General features: G+C 43.6%; 1 protein-coding gene across 2 annotated transcripts in view; it reads right to left on the bottom strand.

Annotated features, from left to right (window-relative positions):
* Window positions 1-26531, bottom strand: part of TRANK1 (tetratricopeptide repeat and ankyrin repeat containing 1) — a 1265441-nt gene that overhangs the window by 135421 nt on the left and 1103489 nt on the right. For both annotated transcript variants that reach the window (XM_078688288.1, XM_078688286.1), the window contains one exon: window positions 4392-7360. In XM_078688288.1, the coding sequence (XP_078544414.1) occupies window positions 4392-7360 (2969 nt within the window). The remainder of the gene's footprint in view (window positions 1-4391; window positions 7361-26531) is intronic.

Genomic DNA, 26531 nt, shown 5'->3' with positions numbered 1-26531 from the left:
ATGAGTATTAGCAGAACAGGTATGTTTTTAATGCCTTACGGAAAGGAAGTTCTTCCTGGATTGAGCGGATGGCCTGCGGGAGTTTATTCCAGAGGGAAGGGGCGCATATTTGGAAAGTTTTTCCTCCTGATCAAGTCTTTTTAAATCGCGGAGTGGTCAGGAGATTTTTAGAACTAGATCGCAGGAGTCTGATGGTTTTATAGGGGTGTAAGCTGGAGGAAAGGTATGCAGAGCCCTTACCCTTGATTGCCCTATGAGTCAATGTAAGGGCTTTGAATTCCACTCTTTTTTGTATCGGTAGCCAGTGGAGTGATCGGCGGTGTGGGGCGATATGTTCCCGAAGGGAAATCCCACACACTAGTCGGACTGCCGCGTTCTGTACTGTTTGAAGCCGGTGGCAGAGGCCTGCAGCAAGTCCGGCATACAGACCATTGGCATAGTCCAGATGCGATGTAATCAAAGCTTGGACAATTGTTTTCCTTGTGTTACTGGGTAAAAAATTAATACGTTTCTTGACCATCCTTATTTTAGAAAAACAGGCGGCCGAGACTGTTTGGACTTGGGTGTGGAAGGAGAGGGTGGAGTCCCATCTAACTCCTAGATTTTTTACAGACTCTTTGGGGATGGGAGGAGTGCTCAGGTCATGTGGCCACCACAGGTTGGAATCAAGGGGAGATGATTGGTGGAAAAAAAGGACCTCTGTCTTTCCAGCATTAAGTCGGAGACAGTTCTTATTCATCCAATGAGCAACTTTTCGTAAGCAGTTTTTTAAAGGATTAAATGTGGACACAGAGATGGTATCATAGGAAAATAGCAGTTGGATGTCATCCGCATATGAGGTGGCTTTGATTGCAGACTGATCAATCAGCTCGGCCAAGGGGGAGAAATAAACATTAAAAAGAAGGGGGCTCAAAGAGGAGCCCTGAGGGACTCCCCACTTGAGTGGACGGTTTTCTGAGGAAAAAGGAGGAGTGTACACTGTCTGTGAACGGTTGGATAAAAAAAGAGGATACCCATTTCAGGGCCTGGCCTTGGATGCCTTTGGAATGTAGTCGCTCGAGGAGGACAGGATGAGAGACGGTGTTGAATGCTGCTGATAAATCCAGCAGCACCAACACCGCCCTCGATCCTGCATCAAGTTTCCATCGAACCGCATCAGCCATCTCAATTAGTGCCGATTCCGTGCTATATCCTCGTCTGAAGCCATGTTGGGAGTTGTGGAATGACCCATGCTTTTCCAAGAAGTTTGCCAGCTGCTGTTGTACTAGTTTTTCCAGTACCTTGGCTGGTGCTGGCAGCAAGGAAATAGGCCTATAATTGGCTGGCTCATTAGGGTCAGCGTTGGCCTTTTTCAAGATGGGGACAATACGTGCATGTTTCCACGAGTCAGGGAAAATACCAGTACTTAATGAGTCGTTCCAGATACTGTTCAGAACTGGATTGAGGATTGGAGCCAAGGCTTTATATTGTTTAGCCGGCCAAGGGTCAGTTGGCGAGCCGGATTTACATTTTGCTAGTTCTGCTAAAGAAAGATCGAGAGATATCTCTTCAAAATCCGAAAAGATTTGGGAAGGTTCGAGGCAGGGTTTTGAGTGTGCTAATGGGTTGTCAATAAGAGCGGTGCTGTTATTACAGGGAAAGGAATCATAAATGGTGGCAATTTTTTCCTCAAAAAAGTCTGATAAACGATTACAGAGGGATTGTGAATCCGGGGGCTGTCGTTGGAGGGCCAGGGGGTTTGTGAAAGATCTGACAGTATTGAAGATTTCTCTCGCAGAACCTTGAGCTCTATTAATTTTATCCTCTAGAAACTGTCTTTTATGATCAATAATCTTTTTCCTATAATTTTTTAGCGCTAATTTGTATTTTTGTTTACTGTCTGGCGAGTAAGATTGTCTCCAACGTCTCTCCAGGCGTTTACAGGTGGACTTACACTTTCGTAGTTCATCAGAATACCAAGGAGAGGAGGGGATAGAACGGAATGTTTTGATAAGCCTGATAGGGGCAATAGAATCTATAGCGGATGAGATCCAGTCATTGAAGTTATTCAGCCTGGAATCTAAATCGATGGCATCCCGGGGAGTGGTTGAGGCCAATTCTACTCCTAGGCTATCTGGAGAGATCTTACTCCAATTACGACTAGAGGTTTTAGCTGATACTTGTGGTCTTACTAGATGAGAGAAAGTTATAGAAAATGGAATAAAAAAGTGGTCGGACCAGATCACAGGATAAGGGTTACTAGTTGTAAGATCTGTAAAGTTAGAGCATGAGGTCAAGGGTATGACCTGCTTTATGGGTAGGACAGGAGATCAAAGGGGTTAGTCCACCATCTGAAAGTGTGGTGAGGAAATCAGAACTTATGGGGTCAGAGGTGTCCTCCACATGGAGATTAAGATCTCCAAGTAGAGTGAAGTTGGCATAGCAAGCGCTAGCCTGGAGAACAAAGTCCAAGAAGTCTGGAAGGAAAGAAACCTTTGACTTAGGGGGGCGGTATACTAATAAACCTGTAAGAGTAGTGTTGGCTGCTAGATGGATACAGAAAGGAAGTGCTTCTATGGATTCTATTTGATTATAAGAGAAAGAAGAGATGGTCCATTGTGATCTAAAAATAATGGCGATTCCTCCGCCACGGTAAGGGCTTTGCCTGTTCGCGCAGAGAATGTGATACTCAGGGGGAATGGCTAGGGACAGGGCGGGATTAGTTTCCTCTCCTAACCATGTCTCCGTGAGAAAGAGAATATCCCAATTATTGTCTGAGAGGGATTGAGCTATATCCAACGAATGTTTCACACGAGAGCGGCAGTTAATGAGGCCTGCTTTGATGGAAATGTTTCTGTTAGAGGTTGGGGCCCGTACAGTGCTGCTTAGAAGAGGGCAATGATTCATAGAGGTGCTTTCTGTCTGGTCGGATTTACAGGGCATACACGGGAAGGTACGAGTAGTAAGGTCAGAGGGGATAGCATGATGGAAACCACAATGCTGTTGCCTTAAATTAAGTAAGGTTCTTTTATCATACCCGAGTAGGGAATGTGTATTAGGCTCGGCATAGTGATTGGCCACTGCCACGTCCCTGTCGCGGACGGGCGCAGACGGGCAGGACTCTGGCACGATTCGGCGCGTCTGCTGCGCGGAGGCATGTCCTCCCTTTTAATGCTGTCCGCTAGGGTACGTGGTGACGCTTCCCCAATCAAAGATGGCCGCTATTGGAATCGACCCGCCCGGGACCCCGCTGTCTCAGCCCCGAGTCGGCTGACACAGCATCATGGCACTTGAAGAAAATGTAAATGTAAATGTATTTGAGCTTGTAAAGCACACTGCTACCCGTTCGTAGGTTTCCTGGCGCTGTATAACTCTGGGGAACCCGTCCTGGCTTTCCCTGTGGGATGGTCCCTGCTGGGAGTCTCCAAGGTGGAGCCAGGCATCCCCGGAATTGATGGGGCCGTTGTGGAGATTAGGCAAGCTAATGCCCAGAGTTGCCGAGTGGAACCCCTGATTAGAGTAAGCACGGAGGCGAGAATTATCGAGTCCGCTGACCCAAGTCCACGACCCTGCCGCGTCGGGAATTGAACCCTGGTCCCGGGCCAACTTCTGCTCCCGGGTATGCCGCCTCTAACCAGTGAGCCACACTACTCTGTCTATACAATGCATAGGATGCTACTGAACCATCCCATAACATTACATTACTGTTACAAACAATTACAAAGACATTTTTAAAAAAAATTGAATTTATATGCGCCACCAATTTTTAAACGCCAGCATACTATCAGTTAATTATGATCATTTTTTATTTAATTAACTGCAACCGGTGTAAAAGTATAAAAATCGTAGATATTATATTGGTTCAACAGAGATATAATATTTCATCCTGACTTCGTTTAAAAGATTTTAAATAGTACTAGTCCCCCTTCTAAGCTCTGCCTAATAAAGTCTCCAGAGTGAAGATTTTTCCATTTAATGGGTACTTGTGGGATGGTGCCAAAATGCGACTGGCTGTAGATACTAGCCAAAATGCTACTTCACACATACATTATTCTCTAGCAGGGGAACAAGCCACAAAGTAGTTAATAACCTGGAGCTGGGTTGAGACCTCAGGTTGGCACCTGGAACCATGAATCATGCCCCAGTCAATTCAACCCTGGGTATGCATATAATTGGATATTAAATGAATGTAGCTTTTATTCATAACAATAATCTAGAAGTAAAAATAAGTCTCTTTTGCTTCACATGATATGCTGAGAAATTGAGAGAAATATCTACATTGGCTTGATTATAGTTTATCATTTAAAGGAATACGGTTATTTCAAGTTTCATACAGTAATTACAAATGTTACAATAAGTTATTTCATTATATAAATGCAAGGTCTAAAAAAAATAAGTTTTAACTTTCTTACCATCAGCCCAACACTTTTTCTTATACACATCTTCAACTGTATCAGCAATTCTCTTACTAGAGTTCTGGATTTTTTCCTGAACCACATGTGAATGCTCCTTTGATGCAAGATGATCCTTAGAAATGAGCTCAATGGTTTGCATTACATCATTTCCTTGTCGTAGAAATGGGTCCACTTTCAGTTTAAAAAAATCAAGGTATCTACGGTAGGCAGCTAACTTTGTTCTATGATCATCCATAACAATATGGTTGAAGTAAGAAACGCTATTTTCCACTGGATTTATATCATGGAACATTTCTAGGTCAGTGCTTGTCGGTGTCACAACTTCATGAGCATCATCCCTAGATTGGCCAAAGTAATTTTGAGGGTTGTGTAGAAATTTTACCCCGCAAATGTCGCACTGTGTTTGGTCAACATCAGCTTTTTTAAAGTTGGAGGGTACCAACTTGCCATCCTCATTGCCTTGTAGTTCTAATTTTGAAAACAATGCTCTTCTCTTTAACTTCATACAAAAGTAGACGAGAAGAAAAATATGTCCCAATTTTCGTAAAACACATGCTTTCTGGTGCACCTGAGAGGCAATTGCTGCTAACAGATCTTCTTTCTCTTCTACATATGAGTATTTCTCATGTTCCATATAAGGTTCCTCAATCGACTCTGGAGTATCCAGATGACATTCGACCCGTTGTTGAAGCTTCTCAAAGAAGATGCCCCTTACAGCACCTTTGCCATAGTTAGAATCCCACCTCCAGTGGCACTCAACCAAATGTTCATCATCTCGGAATATTAGGAGTTCCTGGAGGCTTTCAACTATTTCTCCTATATCTGTAGCAACAGTTACACTTTGTACAACCTCAACTAATCTTTCAGGGACCTTGGAAGGGAATTTCTCCTTCATATCTATGAGTTTCGCTTTTATTTCTAGGAAATTACAATGTAAAAGGCGTGTTGCTCGTTTATCCAAAACTCCACCAATATTCACCAGCATTGTTAAGCACAACACAACTGCCCGCTCAGCTTCACCAGAGATAATAAAATCTGGATCATTAAAAGCATCCAAAATAACGTTGAATGACTGATCTTCTCCCCCACACAATACTCTGGCAAGGTAAAAGAGATGGTATCGAAACCCTTTCACTGCCTGGGCTACATCCTTTGGGGTGTACTCCCATAAAATAGAAAATGTGTCTTTGATCAATGTTTTTCTGTTTTTTCTACTGAACATAAACTCCCAAAAATGAAGAAGAGCAATGTAACTCTTTGGCAAATAAACAGAGAGTTTCTTCTGAAGGCGGATTAGAACTGCACAACAGACAACAAATTGGAATTCCAGTAGCATAACGGTATTTCCAATACCAGGAACAAGCCTTTTCTTGATTAGCACATTCATGAACCTAAAGAAAAGTCTTTTACAGTTTTCTGGGTTTCTTTCAACATACAGCTGGTCTATGCAATTCTGAAGAAGCCTCATGAAGCACATGTGTTTGTTGTCTCCCTTGTTGTATTGGTCATTCGGTAACAACATCCCAAATCTACCATCTATTCTTTTTCCCTCTCCCGCCAACTTAAATTCTTTGTTATAGTTTTGTTCCTCATGCATAAAGAAGCTCTCAAGTCTTTCAGGATATCGGGAGGACAAAATGAAACAATGCATTGCTTCCAACCACAAATCAGTTGATTCCCTTCGTGTTCGAGCGTTTTCAATCTTAAATCTGAAATTGATGTAGTCATTCAACACCTTCTTACAAGGCATGGAGAACTGGTTTTTGAAATCCAAAAGTTCTTTGCATACTGGAATGTTTTCAGAAAGTATTCTCTGGTGGAAATGTTTAGGGAAGAATGAATCAAGAAGAGATTTGCAAAAGAAATACTTATCTGCTGGTAAAATATTTGTGATTTCTTTATGTTCAAACAGCAGGTCTTCTGGAAACACATCCATGGCTTGCAATAACAGTCCATTGATAGTAGCCAACTGTTCTTTGCGTTGTAAAATAGACTTTGCTTCATGCCTCAGTACAGGTCGATGAAAATCTTTGCAATTCTCATTACAATTAAGACCAACCAAAAAGTTTAGGCAAACATCAGGATACTCCTGGTCCATTACTCTTTGAGCAATGCAACACATCCGCTTTAGGAGGTGTTCTCCCAGCAAAAATGTCACATCTGCTAAATCTAGGGAATAATTGCTATCTTTCTTTTTCCTTTTACCGAAGTCAGTGCCAGCACTGGACAGAATTTGTAAAATTCTTGGACCCTCATTCAAAGGGATCTGACACAGGTTTTGATCCACTTGTAAAATCCCAAAAAATTCAAAACACAGTTTGACCATTTCTTTCTCCGCATTGTTGGTTGCTTTCTGAAGTGCTTTACTCAAATTTACTAGCTTATCTAAACCGAGTGTTGCCATCTTTAACAGAATTGAGCTGTCAACCTCACAATGACTGAATTCAAAGAGAGCTTCAACCATGCCAGCACTGTGACCAGCACGATTAAATATATAAAATGCCTCTTTGAGTAGCCTACAATCCTTTTTCAGCATTCCGTTAATAAGAGTTGCTTCTGCGTAGCCAGAGAATTGTCTTTGCCAACACAGTTCCGAGACTTCCTCAAGAATGCTTTCAACATTGTCTACTATCTTATAACCTGTCACGCTACAACGAACAGCTGCCAGCAGGCACGAGACTCGAAACTCTGTTTTAGTAGTGAGGTTAGCTGCTTCCAAGAGCTCTCCATGTTGCCGCATCATCAAGGCAGCTTCTTCATGTCTTCCTTTACTCTTCATGAGATCTGCAGCTTGGGTAAAGCGTTTGTGAGATTTTAGGAAGATCAACTGATCTTCAGTATCCAGCTCTGATAAAACTTCATTCATCTTTGCTGGTTTACTTGCCCTCAAATATTCAGCTGCAGCTTCCAAATAAAACTGATTTGTAGTGTAGGGCAGTTTGGACTCTGGGTGTAATTCTCGATATCTAGGGAAAAAAAAGAAAAAGGCTCTCAAATTCAGTTGAAAAGTTAACTGAAGCTAAGAAAATGAAGACAATGAAACACATTTATAGTACGACAGCTGGGGGTAAACAATAATAAGATATACATCTTTTATAAATGGTTCAAGCACAAGCCTTGCACAGCAAACACATTAACTCTACAGTCATAGGAATCACCAATGCATTTTCACAGATTCGTGCTGAAATTACTTTTGTTCAAATCAATATTCTACAACAGAAAAGAGTGGCCAAGATTTAAATGCCAGGTAGGACTTTATTTGCCACATGCACACCTAATATTACCTGTAACAATAGTTTTGCAGTGCAGGTACCATAAACCAGATTCATGAATATCTTTTTATATAAAAAGTGACATTCCAGAGTTTTCCAGTACTTCAAATAGTATATAAAAACACACTTATGTGTGAAACACATATTGCAACTGTGACTCATACAAACATAGCGTTCCAGAATTAAGCACACCAACCACTCCGCATCAGTTTTATTTATAATTTTCAAATTCAATACACTACGCCACTTAAGCTGTTGAGTGGGTTAGAGATGATCTTGAAGTACTGCTACAGCTATGTGAAATGTCACTGTCCTATACAGGATGCTGCCTCGTTTTGTGTGATTTACAATAGAAAGTGAGGACGTCAGACACTGTTAAAAAAATTGCATCTTTTACCGGAGGCCCTCCTGAACTTGGGTATGACTAAAACATTTTAATTCATTTTCAAATGACAACCGTTTATGGAATCAGTAAGCTAAAACACAGGAGCAAGCACACTCACTAAAGCAGTGATGCTCTTACACTCAGAACAAGCAGAAGACTATTGAGGAGACATACAGTTGCTGAAACAATGCTGAGTACTGACTGAAATATACATACCCACCAGGAGTCAAAAGGGCAGGCGACAGAGGAACGAAAGAGCGAGAGGCCTAGTTTCTTGAATGAGAGAGGTCGCTAAAACAGTAGCCATTGTCGTATGAAGCCAATTGCAGATATAAGGCTTACTGAATGAGACCTCAAATCTAAAATTTGAAACCAAAGTCTGAGCAAGAGAGAGTGTTATATGACTATCTCTCAGAGGTAGAAAAGGAATTGATTGCAAGCCTTCATTTGCAAAGGACATAATCTTCAGCAGTAACATGACTTGCCTATTCATTAGATCATGAGAACCATTGTCTCATGTAATTAAAAGTTTATACTAAATTGAATGAATTCAGTAGGCAAACAGAACAAAATGATCCTGGGAAAGGACTTAGTAAGCAGGTTAGATGCTTTCCAATCAGCTCACCATTAACTAAATGCAATAATGTTGTTCTAGTGCTCCCATTGGCCAGTTTGTTGTTCTCTACATTAGTAGTCTGCATGATACTTCATCACTGAATACGCTCATTTGTGCAGCATTGACCACAGAAAATATTTAGCATGCCCAAAAACTACAGAGCCAGATTTTGGCAATTAAGGATTACTTTTACCAAGAATGGTTAGAGACAAAGACAACCAAAAGCGAAGACCATGACGATGAGCTCACCCAGCCCGTGGCTAACTCTTAGTCCTCAAAAAGGATGATCTCACAAAAATGCTGGATCTGATACACTTTAATCAGAGTTCTCAGCTTTGAACTTCCACAAAGAAAATCAAATCTACCAATAGGAAAGAAACTAATGAGCTGGAAGTAAGAACTGATGGTAGAATTTCACAAGTTGCTGTCTTAGAAATTAGATTTATTTTTTGCACTAAGTTATTTACCATATTGTTCATACGAGACATCCTTTTATAAAAAAATATATTTTATAACATTTTTGTTCAGTGCATTTAAACAAGATTCGATCAAACACCCCCATTAAAGTTGAAATCTGCGTGTTGTTCACCAAATTTCATGATCAATACAGCTGGGCCTTTCTTAGTCCATAAGGCAGTGCATCTTCCCTCATCGCCCCTGTTGCACCGAAAAAGCACAACCCTTTCACTTTTTATGTATTGAGAAGGGGTGGGGGAAGAATTCAGCTCTGCCAGTTGAGTTCGCGGAGCTTTGACTAATCAGCACTCTGTGCTGCATCTGCAAACTTCAGAAAGTGACGCAGAGAGGAGTTTTTTCTATTGAGCGGCTCACCAACGTTAAACATGCGCTAGACCTCCTTCCGGGGAGAATTATCAAAGTGGAAGTTAAGGCAGGTCGCGACCACTCGCATTGAGAAATCTGCTGCTTACGTTGAGGAAGCTGCAGCTCGAGTAGAATGTCTACTTGAGCAGCAGAAAACAGCAGCGCTCTCTGATTTTTCAGCGTGGGGAAAACTCCCTGCACTAAAAATTAGTGCTAGCAGCCCAACTTAAACTCTGGTGTTGGTGGAACTCCGCGGAGCCTGTCAAAGTTTTTGTGGCACTTCGCAGAGTTCTGTGAAGTAGAACTACGCCCAGGGCTAGTATTGTATAGCTGCCAAGGTTGCCAAAGTTTTGTCCATTTCCTCGGGCACACTCATCCATCGTACACCTGATTCTTGGCAAGCATGCACCAGTACATACCCATTTTACATTCTTTTATATTTGATGGACGCATGTTCCCAACGTTCTGGCTATGCATCCATTATTTTTTAACAATATCACAATTAATTTTACATATTTTGATGGGCCCATTCGTTCCATATTTTAAGCAGGAATACTTTAGCTTCGTCCTCTGTTTGAGCCCCTGTCACCAACTCTAGACACCCCTTTACTCCACCCTAATATGATCTTATAGCTTTGCAGCACCACAGTGTATGAACAAAAGAGCCTGTATTTCCACAGCCCCTTCCACATTTGTCCGTAGCCATTTTTGTAGCATTACTCTGCTATAATACGATCTGCAATATGAACAGCTGGATCAACCTAAATCCTGACCTTAATACCCCTTCATGGGGGGTTCTGAACACTTCAGTCCTCTACTCTTCAAACTCCCCACCATCCTTTTCCTAGTTGGTCGTTAATTTCAAGAGTGCCTGGCGCATTACAGAGACTTTTATGTAGATACACGATATGACCTTTTTCTGCAGAGGCAAATCTAGCATTTTGACTTTCAGTGGGGAAACGTTGTCTATATTTGTACATTCTTAATGTGTGCAGCGAGTGCATGTTTGACTTGCATATACCTGAAAATTTCTTTGTCTGCCAGTTAATATTCATATTTAAGTTTTCCCATCAGGACCAACTCCCCTTTATACCAAATATCCCCGATATTGCTAACTCCTATAAGGTTCCAGCTGAGAAACCTCTATAGCTCGCCCACCTCTGCTAAAGAGTCACTGTCCCATAATGGTGTTTCCTTCACGATCATGCCCTCCCTTCCTAAGAGTTTTGTCACATCCTTCCAATCAATGACTATAGTCTGGATATTTGCCACAGTGGATGATCTATTCTTTTCTTATATGGAGCTGGAGGGTATCTCTTATCTTCCATGGCATGTAGGTCAATTGTAAGTGCTGGTTGATCATGTAAAGCAAAGAAATCCTCTTTCAACTTGGCCAGTGGCGTATATAAATTCCCTCATAGAAATCTTCCAACATTTCTTGTGAAATAGATGCTCAAATATCAGAAGCACTCATTTGTGACTTGCAGTAGGCAATTTTCTTCTAGACAACGAACATAGGTGAGATTTGTCCTCATTTACAGAGTATACCACATATTTCCAGAATAGCTGAATGATATGAAGTAGTCTGGGCATTGTTGCCTCTGACTGTGTTACATTAAATAGTACATCATCAGCGTACAATGAAATGAACTCTTCCCGTGTCTCTTACCACCACTAGCCTATTACCATGGGATTCTAATCCAGGCGCCAAGGGTTCAAGTGTCATGGCAACAATTATTTGCAAGAGTGAGCATCCCTGACTAGTTCCCTTACTTAGGCTTTCGCTGCCCTAAGTGGGAAGGGTATGCCCAGACGTGGGTCCTGTGCTCACTGCCTCACTGGATTCAAGCTAGCCTGGCTGATATGGGGTGATGCCCCGAAACCGTTCCCAGGATGCTTGTTTCTGGTCCAGGGAAGACCTGGCTTGGCAATTCAGACTGCACTGTTCCAATAAGGAGCAGGTTCAGAACTGATTTGTATATAGATGGGTCCAAACTGGGTGGCGTGGTGAGCAAAAGAACATGGATTAAACCCAGATCCTTGTGAATGTTTCCATTGTTCAGCATTCCGTCCATTATATGTTCCTTTTGTTTTAGTTCCCTTACTATGCCAGACATCCTTAAATACTGAAACATTAATCTTAATGTGGTGCTCTTTCTGAAATAAATAAAAACAGATATTGTGGAATAAATGATACATGTGTGGCTGCTTACACTGATGACTGTATATGGTTAAATGTTTGGTGTGTTTTCACGTATTCTTCCTTATAACTGATAATTACAATTCAAACTTTTATGAATAAAGTGTTTAGACTACCAGCAACTTAGGACCTTGGATGACAAACATGTGATCCGAGCCCTTCCTGCATTGCTTGCTTCTTGTAGAATGGCAGGAGAGTGCTACAAGAGAGGCCATCTCATTTGACTTTCAGGTTCTACTCTGATCATACGAAGATAGTTAGTCAACTAAATAAACCATATAATCACTTATACAACAGGTGCAAGATGTTAGCACTCACTGTTACCCCAAATGGAAGCCAGTAAATGGACTGTTGATCTTGGATGTAGGACCTTGCTTTCTTAGACCACAAATAAACATCAAATACTTTTTGGAAGTGTTGTAAATGCTTTAGTCATATTTAAGAGATCCCCCCACAAAGTTCACTAATCCAATCACGTTTGGAATTTAAAACACTATCCAAAACCATATCATGGAAGTCTAATTGGAGGAAATGTAGCATCGTGCAGACCTGATGCAGCATGAACCAGCAATCTCAGGGTATAGTATCAATATTAAGATTCAGTCGAGGATGTAAGTTCAGAAAAAAAAAGTTTCAGCTTCAACAAAAGTTTGCAAGAATGCCCATGCAAAGCTGCTAATGGCATGCAAATTACAGAGGTTATGGAGACATGCTTGGGACACAGAAAAATAGTGTATGTTTTGGTTTCATTACATTTCTGCCCACTCCTTTATATTGTATAGGGTGGTGATAACCAAACCAATTATATCCTCAAAACCATTTACGCATAGATAGATCTGGCATAACCTCGTATGACTTGAATGTATGCCTTCAGAATTGATCAGCTAGAGAAGTGCATAATATGAATATTTAACAGGAGTACCAGGCAAACCCATGAGATCACATAATAAATGGTTTGAGATTCAAAGGAGAAGAATACAAGTTTTGTGACTTTTCCTGTAGGAAAGAAAAAAACCACATAAAAGCTTGGTCAGGAGCTCAAACCACTGATTTCAAGGAGGAAGTCGAGCATAATCCAGAGTATCAAATGCCACCGAGAGATATAATGGGACAGGAAGAGAAAAATTCCTTTAATCAGTTACTTGGAAGATTTTGATTTTTTTGTCCCAAACATTCACCAGGAGAAACTCTCAGAAAGGCACGCCGTGAACCATGTCTCTGGCTGCTAACTTGTAAAGGTCTAAAGATCTTAAAGACACAAAAAGAAGGAAGTGCCAGCCATTACATCGGTCTTAAATTGAATTGCAGTAAGACTGCAAAATTGCTACTTGAACTTTGTCAGTCACTGTGGTGAAAATAATGAACTCCTTCACAGACTATCCTTTTCAGAATTCCCACTTCCTTTACTACCAAGCCCCCTAACTTCAAAATCAGTTTGACACATTTTAGCTTCGTACTCCAGCCTGCTTTTTTATGCGCACATCAGCTGAAAAAAGCATTCGCTGTTTTACAGCCCATCATCAGTGTATTGTAGGCTCTATGATTCTCTCTAATTTAGACTACAGCCTGTAGGCCTTCTTCTGCACTGAGGGCTTGCTCACCTGCAGGAGGCTCACACTGTGTGCTCAATATAAGTAAATTCAGCAGCATCGTCGTGGGCATGCCCTCCCAGCATTAGCTTTCAAATGGTAAAAGAACTGTATTTTAACTTCTGTGTTTGACATTTAAATTTGGTTTGTTGGAAGCGCAAAGTCTAGTTGAGAAAGTCTGTCTCCATTTATAGTCCAGCCCAAATCTTGAGTTCGGAAAACGTTGGGATCCTCTTGGTCCCTACAATCCACTTACTGTGGGGAGGAAAATGGACATTCTCAGCCGTTGGCAATGAGCTATTAAACTCCTTACTCCGGGATGCAAGACTGAAACCCTGACTTCTCAATTTTAAAAAAAAGAAGTCAATACTTTTTTGTTTCTTAATTGATATCCCCTTGTCCATGGCTGTACTGTACTCTTGCTGTGGTATTTCGTTAACATTTCTATCTCTAGGTGTTCTGTAGATACCACTGGTTTGTTGCCTAAGTCCAGGATTTGGAAGGCCACTAGCAAGACATGATGAAAATTCTTCTGTTGCCTGTGGAGAAGCAGCACAGCCCAGATAGGAAAGGAAATAGTAGGTTAAGTGTGTGTGTGTGAGAGAGTGGGGGTGGGGGAGGGGGGAGGGGGTTGTGGGTGGTGGGGGCAAAGAAGTTGCCGTCTTTCACCTCCTGTTGTGCTATCCTGTTAGAATTACCAAATAAAACAGATAAACCACAGAACATTTCTAGGTAATTAACCACTATGAACATGAAGAACCCACTACGAAAAAAGTATTGAATCTACAGTAAGAAAGGTAGCTCTTCTTGTGTAAGGCTCAAGGGATACAAATGGTAATACAGGAATGGGTGACTGGACCAGGCTTTATGTCCATCACCGACAGACTTTTAGTTAATATACCACACCTGGGGTAATGCCGATAATGGCACATGTACGGTTTTACTGTCTTTAGCACTGTATCTCAAAACAATGTGATAATATCATGCACACAGATTGAAAAGGTTTACATCATATAGGGCATTTACTGACCAAATCAATACTTAACTGTTATTCAAATTAGGACACTTGCATAGGGTTTCTTAGGGCGAATGTTATGGTGAAATACCGCATTCGAAACCTGAGAATGATATGCCCTGTTTAGTTTCAAGTGTCTTGATGGCATGTGACTATAAAGTTATAGAAAGCAAAAAATACTATGTGACTACGTGTCTGGTATGCACTTGGCAGGAAATAGTACTTGTGAGTGCTAGACGATCGTAGTTAATAAACAGGAGGACCTAGTCTAAAATCTTGAGGCTATGACGCTCTCCTTGAAAAAAAAAGTGCATGTAACCAAAAGCTTCTTTTGAGTAATAAATAAATGGGCTTCACAGACAAAAGAAGTCTTAGCTTGTAAGATACAAGTTGCACGTCATGAACCTCTATCCAGGTTTGAAATGGAATGGCATCCATGGCGTCGTTGCACAAGTTACTTACCTTCGGTAACAATATATCTGTAAGAAACCGTAGTTAGTATTAGATTTCTTACCTTAGAATTTTCCCAGGCGTCAGTCTGGATCCGGAAAGTTTTGCGTAGCAGTACCCCTGCGCGTCGGTAGGCATCGTCTGCGGCTCCACATCCGTCGTCGGGATGACGTCGCCGGAGTACTTAGATGCCGCGCTCGCACGCTGACGTCAGTTCTTATACACAGCTTTTCCGCGCCAGAAACGTAGAGCCATGATAAAAACCAACACTGGTGCCATGAAACTAGGGCCCTCAAAGGGATGACCTTAATCCTAGATCAAGTATGCTACTTACCAGTATGCATCTGTTCTTGGCATGTAGGGCTGCTGACATTCACATCTATGCATAGATCGCCGCCTAGTGTTGGGTTCGGATGATTGCACATTGTTGTCCTGGAAGAGTCTTCGAAGTATCACGAGATAGGTGGCTCCTCCCCTGGACTACAGTGCGCATGGGCATCCTCTCCATCCTCAGATTGTTTTTCGCCATTGTGGCAGAGATGGAGTGTAGTACAGTAAGTGATGACCATGCTAAGAGTAATTCTGAGTGCTGCAGCCGCAACAGGCGCCGGGGAGGAGGGCGGGCAATGTGAATGTCAGCAGCCCTACATGCGAAGAACAGATGCATACTGGTAAGTAGCATATTCGGTTCGAGGCATGTGGGCTGCTAAATTCACATCTATGCATAGAATACATAGCAGTCCCTCCATTAGCGGCGGCTGCCTGTGCCAGCTGCAGCAGTCTGAAAAAGTGTTTTTAGAACAGCCTGGCCTACAGCTGCTTGGAGTGCACATCTACGCAGTAGTGTTTAGTAAATGTGTGTACGGTAGACCATGTGGCTTCTTTACATATTTCTTCTAAGGGAAAGTTCCCCAGGAAAGCCATGGATGCCCCTAACTTCCGTGTGGAGTGGGCCCTTGGGGGAATCGTTAAAGTGTGCTTAGCCTTTTGTTAGCAAATTTGGATGCACTTAACGATCCATCTGGCTATACCTGCTTTAGAAATGGGGTTGCCTTTGTGTTGCGGTGAGAAGGCAACAAACAGTTGTTTGGTTTTTCTGAAGTCTTTTGTTCTATCAATGTAGTACATGAGAGCTCTTTTTACATCTAGTGTGTGGAGCATTCTCTCTGCCACTGAATCTGGGTTTTGGAAGAACACTGGTAGTTCTATTGTTTGATTCATATGGAACTGTGAAACCACCTTAGGCAGAAACTTAGGGTTAGTGCGTAGTACTACCCTGTTGGAGTGAATTTGTATGAAAGACTCCTGGACAGTTAGTGCTTGAAGTTCACTAACGCGTCTTAGCGATGTGATTGCTATAAGGAAAGCTACTTTCCACGTTAAGAATTGTATCTCGCATGAGTGGAGAGGCTCAAAAGGTGGACCCATCAGTCTGGTAAGGACCAAATTTAGGTTCCATACAGGTGCTGGTGGGTGCCTGGGCGAAATAACTCGTTTGAGTCCTTCCAGAAAGGCTTTGATGGCAGGCACTCTAAAAAGCGAGAGATGCCGCTTATTTTGGAGATAAGCTGCCATTGCGGATAAATGTATACGAATGGAAGCGTAGGCTAGATTGCATTTGTATAGATGTAATAGATAACAGATGATGTTTTGAGTAGATGCATCTAGCGGATTAATGTCATTATTGGAACAATAAATGACAAAACGCTTCCACTTGGCTGCATTGCATGCTCTAGTTGTGGGCCTCCGTGCCTCCTTTATGATATCCATACAGTCAGGAGGCAGGTTGAGGTAGCCAAATTCTAAGACTTCAGGAGCCAGATCGCCAGGTTGAGCTGTTGCGGATCTGGATGCTGAATGTCGCCATGGCTCTGCGTCAAGAGTGTGGGTGAGAGGTGCAGTCTCTGATGCGGTACCACGGAGAGTTCTAGAAACGTGGTGTACCATGGTTGGCGTGCCCACGTTGGAGCAACCAGGAAGAGAGTTATCAAGTGTTGCCTCAGTTTGCGTGCCACTAGCGGTATTAGAGGTGCTGGTGGAAAAGCGTACGCAAATTTGCCTGACCAGTTCATCCATATCGCATTTCCCTGCGACTGTGGATGTGGGAACCTGGCGGCAAAGCTTTGGCATTTTGCGTTTTCCTTTGTGGCGAATAGGTCTATCTCTGGATGACCCCACTGCTGGAAGTACGGGTGGAGTACTGATGGATGTATCTCCCACTCGTGCATCTGGTGGCTGTGCCTGCTGAGCAGGTCCGCCATCTGATTGTCCTTGCCTGGGAGGTGTTCTGCCATGAGGAAGATGTTTCTCTGAATGGCCCACTTCCACATGCTCTGAGCTAGATGAGACAACTGTGGAGAGTGTGTACCTTCCTGCTTCTGTATGTAGTACATGGCCGTCATATTGTCCGTTCGGATCAACACCACTTTGTTGCACAAGTGTACCTTGAAAGCCTTCATTGCCATGAAGATTGCCATCAGTTCCAGAAGGTTGATGTGCATCTTCCTTTGCTGTACCGTCCATAGTCCCTGCACTGTGTAGTGGAGTACATGAGCTCCCCATCCCTGGAGAGATGCGTCCGTTGTCAGAATAATCTGTGGCACAGTCTCTTGGAGCGGTCGGCCCTTGCAAAGGTTTTGTGGATTCCACCAATGCAGAGAGTTGTACGCACGACCGGTCACCAACACTAGGTCTTTCAACTGTCCGTGAGCCTGGTTCCACTGACGTGCAGAGCACTCTTGAATCGGACGCATATGTAGTCTTGCGTGCGGGACTATGAAGATGCAGGAGGCCATCGTGCCTATCAACTGCATGAACACTCGTGCTGGAAGCGAGTGTTGTGGTCTGAATTTTTGTATCAGCAATTGAATGCTGTTGATTCTCACTGAATTCGGCTGTGCTTTGGCTGCCAGTGTCGATTGTAGCGCCCAAGTACTGCCGTACGTGTGCGGGCTGAAGGTGGGACTTTGGATAATTCAGTGAAAATCCCAGGCTGTGAAGTAGGTGAATGGTGTGGGACATGTGGGTGGCACATTGCTGGGCCGACTTTGCTTGGACAAGCCAGTCGTCCAGGTAAGGGTAGACGTGGACATTTTGTCTCCGCAGGTGTGCAGCCACTGTCGGTAGGCATTTGGTAAACACCCTGGGTGCTGTCGTGACTCCGAAGGGGAGAACTTTGAACTGATAATGTTGATTTTGAATGGTAAATCTGAGGTATTTTCTGTGTGACAGGTGTACCGGTATATGGAAATATGCATCCTTGAGATCTAGTGTTGCGAGGAAATCTCCCTGACTGAGCAACGGTAGGACCTGCTGTAACGTGAGCATATGGAAGTGTTCCGAAAGGATGTACATGTTTAGGGGCCTGAGGTAATATGGGCCTGAGGGACCCGTCCTTTTTTGGGATTAAGAAGTACAGCGAGTACATCCCTGTACCTATTTGTTCCACAGGTACGAGCTTTATGGCTCCTTTTTGCAGCATGCTGACAACCTCCTGCTGCAATAATTGCATATGCTCTGCGGACCTAGGACGGTGTTTTGGGGGTATGTTGGGTGGAGTGGATGTTCACTCTAGACAATAACCGTGCTGGATAAGCTGTCTTACCCACCTGTCTGTGGTGATGGATTTCCAGACTGGCAGGAACTGTTGTAGTCTCCCCCCGACCGGTGTTATGTGGTCGGGGGCCAGCGACAAGACGTCACTGTTTGTTGGTGGCGGAGGATCGGGAGTTGTTGTTTCCACGACCTCTGCCTTTGGCGCTGTTTCCACGAGAGCCGCCCCTATTGTTTTTCCCGTAGGTGGTTTGCGTGGCCCCTTTATTGTATTGTGCCTGCTGGGACACCTGTCCTCTGGAAGCTCCTCTATTGTTGGAGCGACGAAAAGAACCACCTCTGAACTGCTGGGACTGAAGAGCTCCCATAGACTTTGCAGTCTCAGTGTCCTTTTTGATTTTCTCTAAGGTGGTGTCCACTTCTGGGCCAAATAAGTGATCAGGGTTAACTGGTTGATTGAGAATGGTGGTTTGTATTTCAGACTTGAAACCAGAGATTCTCAGCCAGGTGTGCCTACGTAACATAGCGCTGGTGTTAATTGCCCTGGCCGCAGTGTCAGCTGCGTCCAGTGCACACTTAATGGACGCATTAGAAATAAGTTTTCCTTCCTGAATTAGCATTTCAGCTGCCTCTTTGTACTCATCTGGCAAGTGTTGTAACAGGGTTTCAAGTGTATCATAGTGAGCCCTGTCATATCTGGCTAGGAGCGCCTGTGTGTTGGAGATTCGCCAGACATTGGCCGCTTGAGCTGCCACCCTTTTCCCTAAGGCTTCGAGCACTTTTGAGTCCTTGTCAGGGGGAGGAGCATCACCCGTGGCTTGTGAATTTGCTCGTTTACGAGCATTGGAAACAACGATAGAGTCCAGTGGTAACTGTCCCTTGATATATGTAGGGTCGCCAGGTGCAGGTTTGTATTTCTTCTCAATCCTGGGGTTTATTACTCTGGCCCTCGTGGTGTCCTTAAAGAGGTCTCCAGCGTGTCTCAGGACACCTTTTAGCATAGGCAGAATTTTGACAGTTCTCTCAGAAGTGGAGAATGTGTTAAACAAGAAATCCTCCTCAATAGGGTCAGTATGGAGTTGGACATCGTGATTTTTTGCTGCCCTCTCAATAAGTGCGTTGAACGCAGCTGTGTCTTCTGTTGGTGATGTTTTAACAGTATAGACATTGCTGTCAGTGTTAGGACGTGGTTCCCCTGGGTCAACAGCGTCCGCCCAGAGTTCATTGTGTTCGTCTGGATCAGAGTCTATAGGATAATTGTACTCCTGATTGTAAGCCTCCTCCGCATCTGCATCTGAATGTGTGGGCGATGTAAATTCTGGTTCTTGGCCACATGGGTGCAGAGGTTCAGACAGAAGAAGTGAAGTTGCTGAATCCCTCTTTTTCTTTAATGGAATCTTGTAGGACCCCATTGGCTGTTCTGGGACGATTTTCCGCTTGTGAATGGAAAGTTTACCAGTTTCAGCGTCGATGAATTGCCTCGGCTGGTCTTCCTGGAGAGGCGATCGATGCTTTATGGCCACTTCAGTTGTTGTAGACTTTTTCCCCATGGATACCTTCTTTACTGGCTCGACGCCCGTAAGAGGGGCGAACGCTTTAGGTGGCACCGGTGGCGGCAGTATAAACTTTATCGGCGCCGACGATTTGGAGCGGTGACGACCGATTTTGGGGGTGGAGCGGCCTTTGGTTCGACAACCAGAGCTTTATCCTTTATACACTGCAGCGAGTCCGACACTTGCTTGGAAAAAGAGGCGGATGGCCATATTGACTCGACGGGATCTTTAGAGCCACAGTGTTTTGTTCGCTCTTTGTCCTTGCCGACTTTGGGATTGTCGAGTCGACGCTTAGGATCAATAGCGTCCTGCGCTTTGGCTCCTTTAGCGGTATCAACGGCGTTCGGCGCCGACGTCTTTGGGTCGATGTCCACGACCTTTTTCTTTGGCGCCCCGGATTTCGGCTCAACCCTTTTGGGCGGCTTATCCGGCCCGATCGCACCCTGTGGCGGCGTCGAAGCCGACGGCTCAGAAGCCTTCGATACGAGCAAAGTTACTTGCACTTTCGATTTGTTTTCCGGTGCTTTCGGTTTTGTGGACACTGATGTTGTTGGTTTCGATTTTGGTCGATCAACAGACGGCTCTTTAGAAATGTCCGTAGCCGGGCCTTGAAGCGAGGCTGTAGAACTACTTGTTTGATCTTGGGTAATGCCTTGAGGCGATCCCTCGACCTGAGCCTTATCGAGTGTGTCGTCGCAAGCCTCCGAACCAGAGGTCGGGCCTAGCTCTTCGCTGGAGCTATCGTCTACGGCCCCATAGGGCTCATCGTCATCTCCTACCTCGTCGAAGACTTCGATATCCTCGACCAATTCTTCATTTACTGCGTCATAGCTGGAGTCAACCTCCGACGCAGGATCCGACTGGTTCTCCTGAACTTCATGCTCGACCCCTTCGTCGTTTTCAGCGTCGAAGATGTTGACTGGGTCAGGCGTTGTGTGCTGGGCCTCCTTTCGCGCCGCCTGTCGAAGGCGAAGTGTCTTCTTGGACCGGAACCGAGAACAGGCCATACAGCTGGCCTCATCGTGATCCGGAGACAGGCACTTGTTGCACACCGGATGGACGTCAATATGAGGGTACTTGGAGTTGCAGACTGGACATCTTTTGAACGGGCTCCGTTCCATTTTGAACTTTGACAAGGCCTACGTCGCTGACGTTCGGCTCGAAATTGAGCTGGAATGAGTACTGGGCACCGATCGCAAGACAATACCGACGATACCTATAGGCCTTTTGGCCAAAGAAAGTTTTCTATCGATTCTGAACTTGAGTAAGCAAATATACATCCGAACCCAATGGCGGAAAAAAACAATCTGAGGATGGAGAGGATGCCCATGCGCACTGTAGTCCAGGGGAGGAGCCACCTATCTCGTGATACTTCGAAGACTCTTCCAGGACAACAATGTGCAATCATCCGGACCCAACACCAGGCGGCGATCTATGCATAGATGTGAATTCAGCATCCCACATGCCTCGAACATCGGTTCGCAGAACGGCGAGGATGGGTGGGGCGGTAAGGAATCTAATACTAAGGAAAATGCTACTTACCAGTATGTATCTGTTCTTGGCATGTAGAGCTGCAGATTACTACACTTTGTATTAGATCGCCACCTGGTATTGGGCTTGGATGATTTCATGTTGTTGTCTTCTTGGAAGAAGTCTTTTGTAGTCACGAGATAGGTGACTCCTCCCTTGGATGATAGTGCACATGGGCATCGGCTCCTTCCTTAGATTGTTTTTCGCCATGATGGGAAATGATGGAGTAAGTAGAAGTAAAGAAAAGGATGTCCATGCGTGTGCATCTAAGTAAGATAAAACTGGAACAGATACAGGTCCCGGGGAGGCGGGAGGGCGTGTAGTAATCTGCAGCTCTACATGCCAAGAACAGATGCATACTGGTAAGTAGCATTTTCCGTTCGAGGCATATGAGCTGCAGATACTACACTTTGCATCGATTGTGCAGCAGTGTCTCCCCTAGTGGTGGTCACCTGTATCTGTTGCAGTAGTTTGAAAGAGAGTTTTATGGACAGCTTGGCCTACTGCAGCTAGCTGCTTGGCTTGCACATCAACACAGTAGTGTTTATTGAAGGGGTGTGTTGTAGAACATGTTTCTGCCTTGCGTATGTCTTCTAGGGGGATGTTCCCTAAGAAAGCCTTCAAGGCTCCTAGATTGCGTGTGGAGTGCACTCTAGGAGGAACTTTTAATGTACGTTTTGCTTTTTGATAGCATATTTGTATACATTTTACAATCCATCTTGCAGTTCCACCCTTAGAGATGGGGTTGCCTTTATGAGGTGGAGAGAAGAATACAAACAATTGTTTGTTTTTCGAAAAGATTTAGTCCTATCTATATAGTAGAGAAGAGCTCTTTTAACATCTAGTGTGTGTAGAGGTCTTTCTGCTACAGAGTCAGGGTTTTGGAAAAACACAGGTAACTCTACAGATTGGTTTAAATGAAAAGGAGTAATGACTTTTGGAAGGAATTTAGGATTATTTCTTAGAACCACTTTGTTACGATGTAATTGTAAAAATGGTTCTTGTATTGTGAAAGCTTGTATCTCACTTACTCTTCTAAGAGAGGTAATAGCAATAAGGAAAGCTGTTTTCCACGTGAGGAATTGCAGTTCACATTTGTGTAAAGGTTCAAAATGTGGTCCCATGAGTCTTGTAAGAACAACATTCAGGTTCCACACTGGAGAAGGTGGTAACCTGGGGGGAATGATTCTTTTTAATCCTTCCATAAATGCTTCAATAGCAGGTACTCTGAAAAGAGACAGATGTTGTCTGTTTTGTAAATATGCTGCAATTGCTGCAAGGTGCAGGGGTATGGATGAATATGCCAAGTTATATCTTTGTAATTGTAAAAGGTTGCAAATGATATTCTGAATAGAAGCATCCATGGGGTCAATTTGGTTATTGTTGCAATAAATGGCAAATCTCTTCCATTTAGCAGCATAACAAGCTCTGGTAGTAGGTCTCCTGGCCTCTTTAATGATGTTCATACAGTCTGGTGGTAGGTTAAGATAACCAAACTCTAAGATTTCAGGAACCAGATCACCAGATTCAGTTGATTTGGGTCTGGATGTCTGATGTCTCCATGGTCATGCGTAACTTTTGGTGTGGAACTAGATAGAGTTCTAGCAGTGTGGTGAACCACGGTTGGCGTGCCCATGTGGGAGCTACCAGCATTAATTTGCGAGACTGTTGTCTGAGCTTACGTACTACTAGTGGTATTAGTGGTAGTGGCGGAAAAGCGTACGCAAATTTGCCTGACCAGTTCATCCATATCGCATTGCCCTTGGACAGCGGATGTGGAAACCTGGCGGCGAAGGTTGGGCATTTTGCGTTTTCGTGTGTGGCGAACAGATCTATGTCTGGATGCCCCCACTTGTGAAAGAATGGTTGAAGAACTTGCGGATGTAGTTCCCATTCGTGAATGTGTTGTGTCTGCCGACTCAACAGATCTGCTATCTGATTGTGAACTCCTGGAAGGTGCTCTGCTAACAGATATATGTTTTGTGGAATGGTCCATCTCCAAATGTTCTGTGCAAGCTGGGACAGTTGTAGAGAGTGTGTCCCCCCTGTTTTTGTATACAATACATAGCTGTCATGTTGTCCGTCCGGATTAAGACAGCTTTGCTTTGTACTTGTACTTTGAATGTTTTGAGTGCTAAGAATATTGCTAGCAGTTCTAGATGGTTGATATGGAACAGTCTTTGTTCAATGGTCCATTGCCCATGAGTTATATGATGTAGGACAGTGTTTTCCAAACTGGGGTCCGCGGACCCCCAGGGGTCCGTGACACATTCCCAAGGGGTCCGTAGGAAGCAGTTTTATAAACACAGAAAAGTTTCTTGTATAATTAGCAGCTTTCGAGCAACAATAAAAGTGTCAAGAAAATGCCAGTGATTTATGTAACTGCTGGAGAGAGATGAGTTTTTTCAGTGGCAGCTCTGACTTAACTAATGTAGCACAGAGGGTTAATGTGCCTACTGCAAAGAAAGTGTAACCTGCATTTTAAAAAGCAGTATTTTATGTGCATAGGTCTGTGGTTACTGCTTTTGTCACAGAGATTATTTTGTTACTGTGCACTTCACAAGTGACCTATAAACTGTCAAAGAGCTGCTTGCAAACTGCATTGTACCAGTTAGTAACATGTTTATTCCCAGTCATTCATTATCCTGATGCTGCTTAAAAGATTTATTTGGATGGAAATACATTGTTAATGCTAAAGTCAGTGCTAGCCACTGTGTTATGTTCTGAAACCTGAGTTTGTGGTTTTCCAGACCAAGCACTATTTAAAAATGCCTACCAATATGAACGACATGTGAATACTACACCTTGTAGTCCCCTTTACCTTTTGTAACATTTTCTATACACTGATTTACATGTATGATTCATTGTCTCTATATATGTGTGATGTAAAGTGCTCTGACATCCTACAATAGTATAAGAGATGCTATAAAACAAATGAAATACGTGACAGAGGGGCTATTCCTTCAATATAAAATACTAGGGGACTGATGTACGACCCGTTTTTATACGTGCAAACGGATTCGCAAACCCGCTTGAGCATGCAAAAACCAATTGGGCCATGTACATAGACTATTTCGTGAGTCGCAATTTTTTTGCGACTCGCTAAATAGGTTTTGCAACTTGCTATTTGGAAGGGGCACTCCCTTCCAAATAGCGAATCTCAAAACCATGTACACATTTTTTGCAACTGCAATTGCGGAAGCAAAACACTCGCAATTAACACCTACTTCAAGTAGATGGTAATGCATTCGCAAATGGGAAGGGGACCCTCTTCCCCTTTGAAAATGCTTGCAAAATTATTTTTTAAGGGCAGGCAGTGGTCCCAGGCACCTTTGGCTGCCCATAGAAAATGAACCGAAAACGTTTCATTTTTTTTCTTTTTTTTAAATGCATGGTAAACGGGCTGCATTTTTTTTTTAAACTGCTTTATTTAAAAGCAGTCCCAGACATGGTGGCCTGCAGAGCCCAGCAGGCCACTATTCCTGGGAGGGCTGGCATTCCCAATGGGTTCCCAAATTGCGAGAGGCTCATTAATATTAATGAACCTCGCAATTTGCTACCCCATTGGGAATCCCAAACAGTGTTAAACACACTGTTGTACATTTCATTTCGCGACTCGCAATTTGCCACTCGCAATGTGTTGCCAATTGCGAGGCGCTAAATGAAATGGTCGTACATCTGGCCCCAAAATCCTTAGTACTTTGAGTATTTGTCTTGTGTGCACACGTGTGTATTTTTTTCGAATTACTGTTTTAATATTTGAAATTTAACTCATACAAATTGCTTGGGGGTCCCCGGCTTCCAGTGGTGACTCAAAGGGGGTCCTTAGGAGTCAAAAGTTTGGGAACCACTGATGTAGGAGATAGGCTCCCCATCCTGTGAGAGATGCGTCTGCTGCGAGTACTATTTGTGGAACAGGTTCGAGGAACGGCCGCCCCTTTGTCAAGTTTTTGGTGTTCCACCACTGCAGAGAGCGATGTGTGAGGCTGTCTACCAACACCAGATCTGTAAGTTGCCCTTGAGCCTGGTTCCACTGTCGTGCTAGAGATTCCTGTAACGAACGCATCTGCAGTCTTGTATATGCTCTGTATCCTTGCTGGACTGGGATACGCTAGAGCTGTAGACGTGTTTATTGTAGCTCCGAGATACTGATGTATATGAGAGAGTTGTAGGTGCGACTTGGTGTAGTTGATTTTGAACCCTAAGTTGTGCACTGTTTGAATTATTTGATGTGCGTGTTGAACACACTGATTGAATGACTTGGTTTTTATGAGCCAATCGTCTAGATACGGGAAGACATGTATTTGTTGTCTCCTGAGATGTGCTGCTACTATTGCTAGGAACTTTGCGAATACTCTTGGTGCTGTTTTAACTCCGAATGGAAGGACTTTGAATTGATAATGTTGTCCTTCCAGTACAAACCTTAAGATACTTCCTGTGAGCAAGATGTGTAAGAATGTGAAAGTAGGCATCCTTTAGATCTAGTGTTGTAAGGAAATCGCCTTGTTGCAGCAATGGGAGCACTTGTTGTAAAGTGGTCATATGAAAATGATCTGATTGTATGTAATGATTGAGGGGCCTGAGGTCGAGAATTGGTCTTAGTGTCCCGTCCTTCTTGGGTATTAGAAAATACAGCGAGTAAACCCATGTTCCTTGGTGTTGTAAAGGAACTATTTCTATTGCGTCCTTTTGAAGAAGAGACAGGACTTCTTGTTTGAGCAGAGTGAGGTGTTCTGCAGACAATGGACACTGCCTGGGTGGTATGTGTGGAGGGGTTGCTGTAAGTTCCAGGCAGTAGCCATACTGGATAATTTGTCTTACCCACTTGTCTGTTGTGATGTAATTCCAGACAGGTAGGAACTGTGTTAATCTGCCCCCCACAGGAGTGGAATGCTGATGGGGGAGCAGAGGAAAGTCACTGTTTTGTGGTGGAAGAGGTTCGATTATTGTTGTTACCCCCACCTCTTCCTTTGTTGTTTCCTCTATATCCTCCTCTAAAATATCCCCTGTTAGAGGATGTTTGTGTGTTAGAGTTGAAGGATGTTGTATTGTCTGCTCCAGTTTGTTTGGAGCCTCCTCTTTAGAAGGAGTGACTAAAGGAACTTTTAGCTTGTGTGGACAGTAAAGCTGCCATAGATTTGGCAGTATCTGTA

The sequence above is a fragment of the Lissotriton helveticus genome, chromosome 4_1, assembly GCF_964261635.1.
Source record: "Lissotriton helveticus chromosome 4_1, aLisHel1.1, whole genome shotgun sequence".
In the NCBI taxonomy this organism is placed as follows: Eukaryota; Metazoa; Chordata; class Amphibia; order Caudata; family Salamandridae; genus Lissotriton; species Lissotriton helveticus.
The sequence above is the reverse complement of the archived record's forward strand: the minus strand, read 5'-3'. Positions and strand labels throughout refer to the sequence as shown.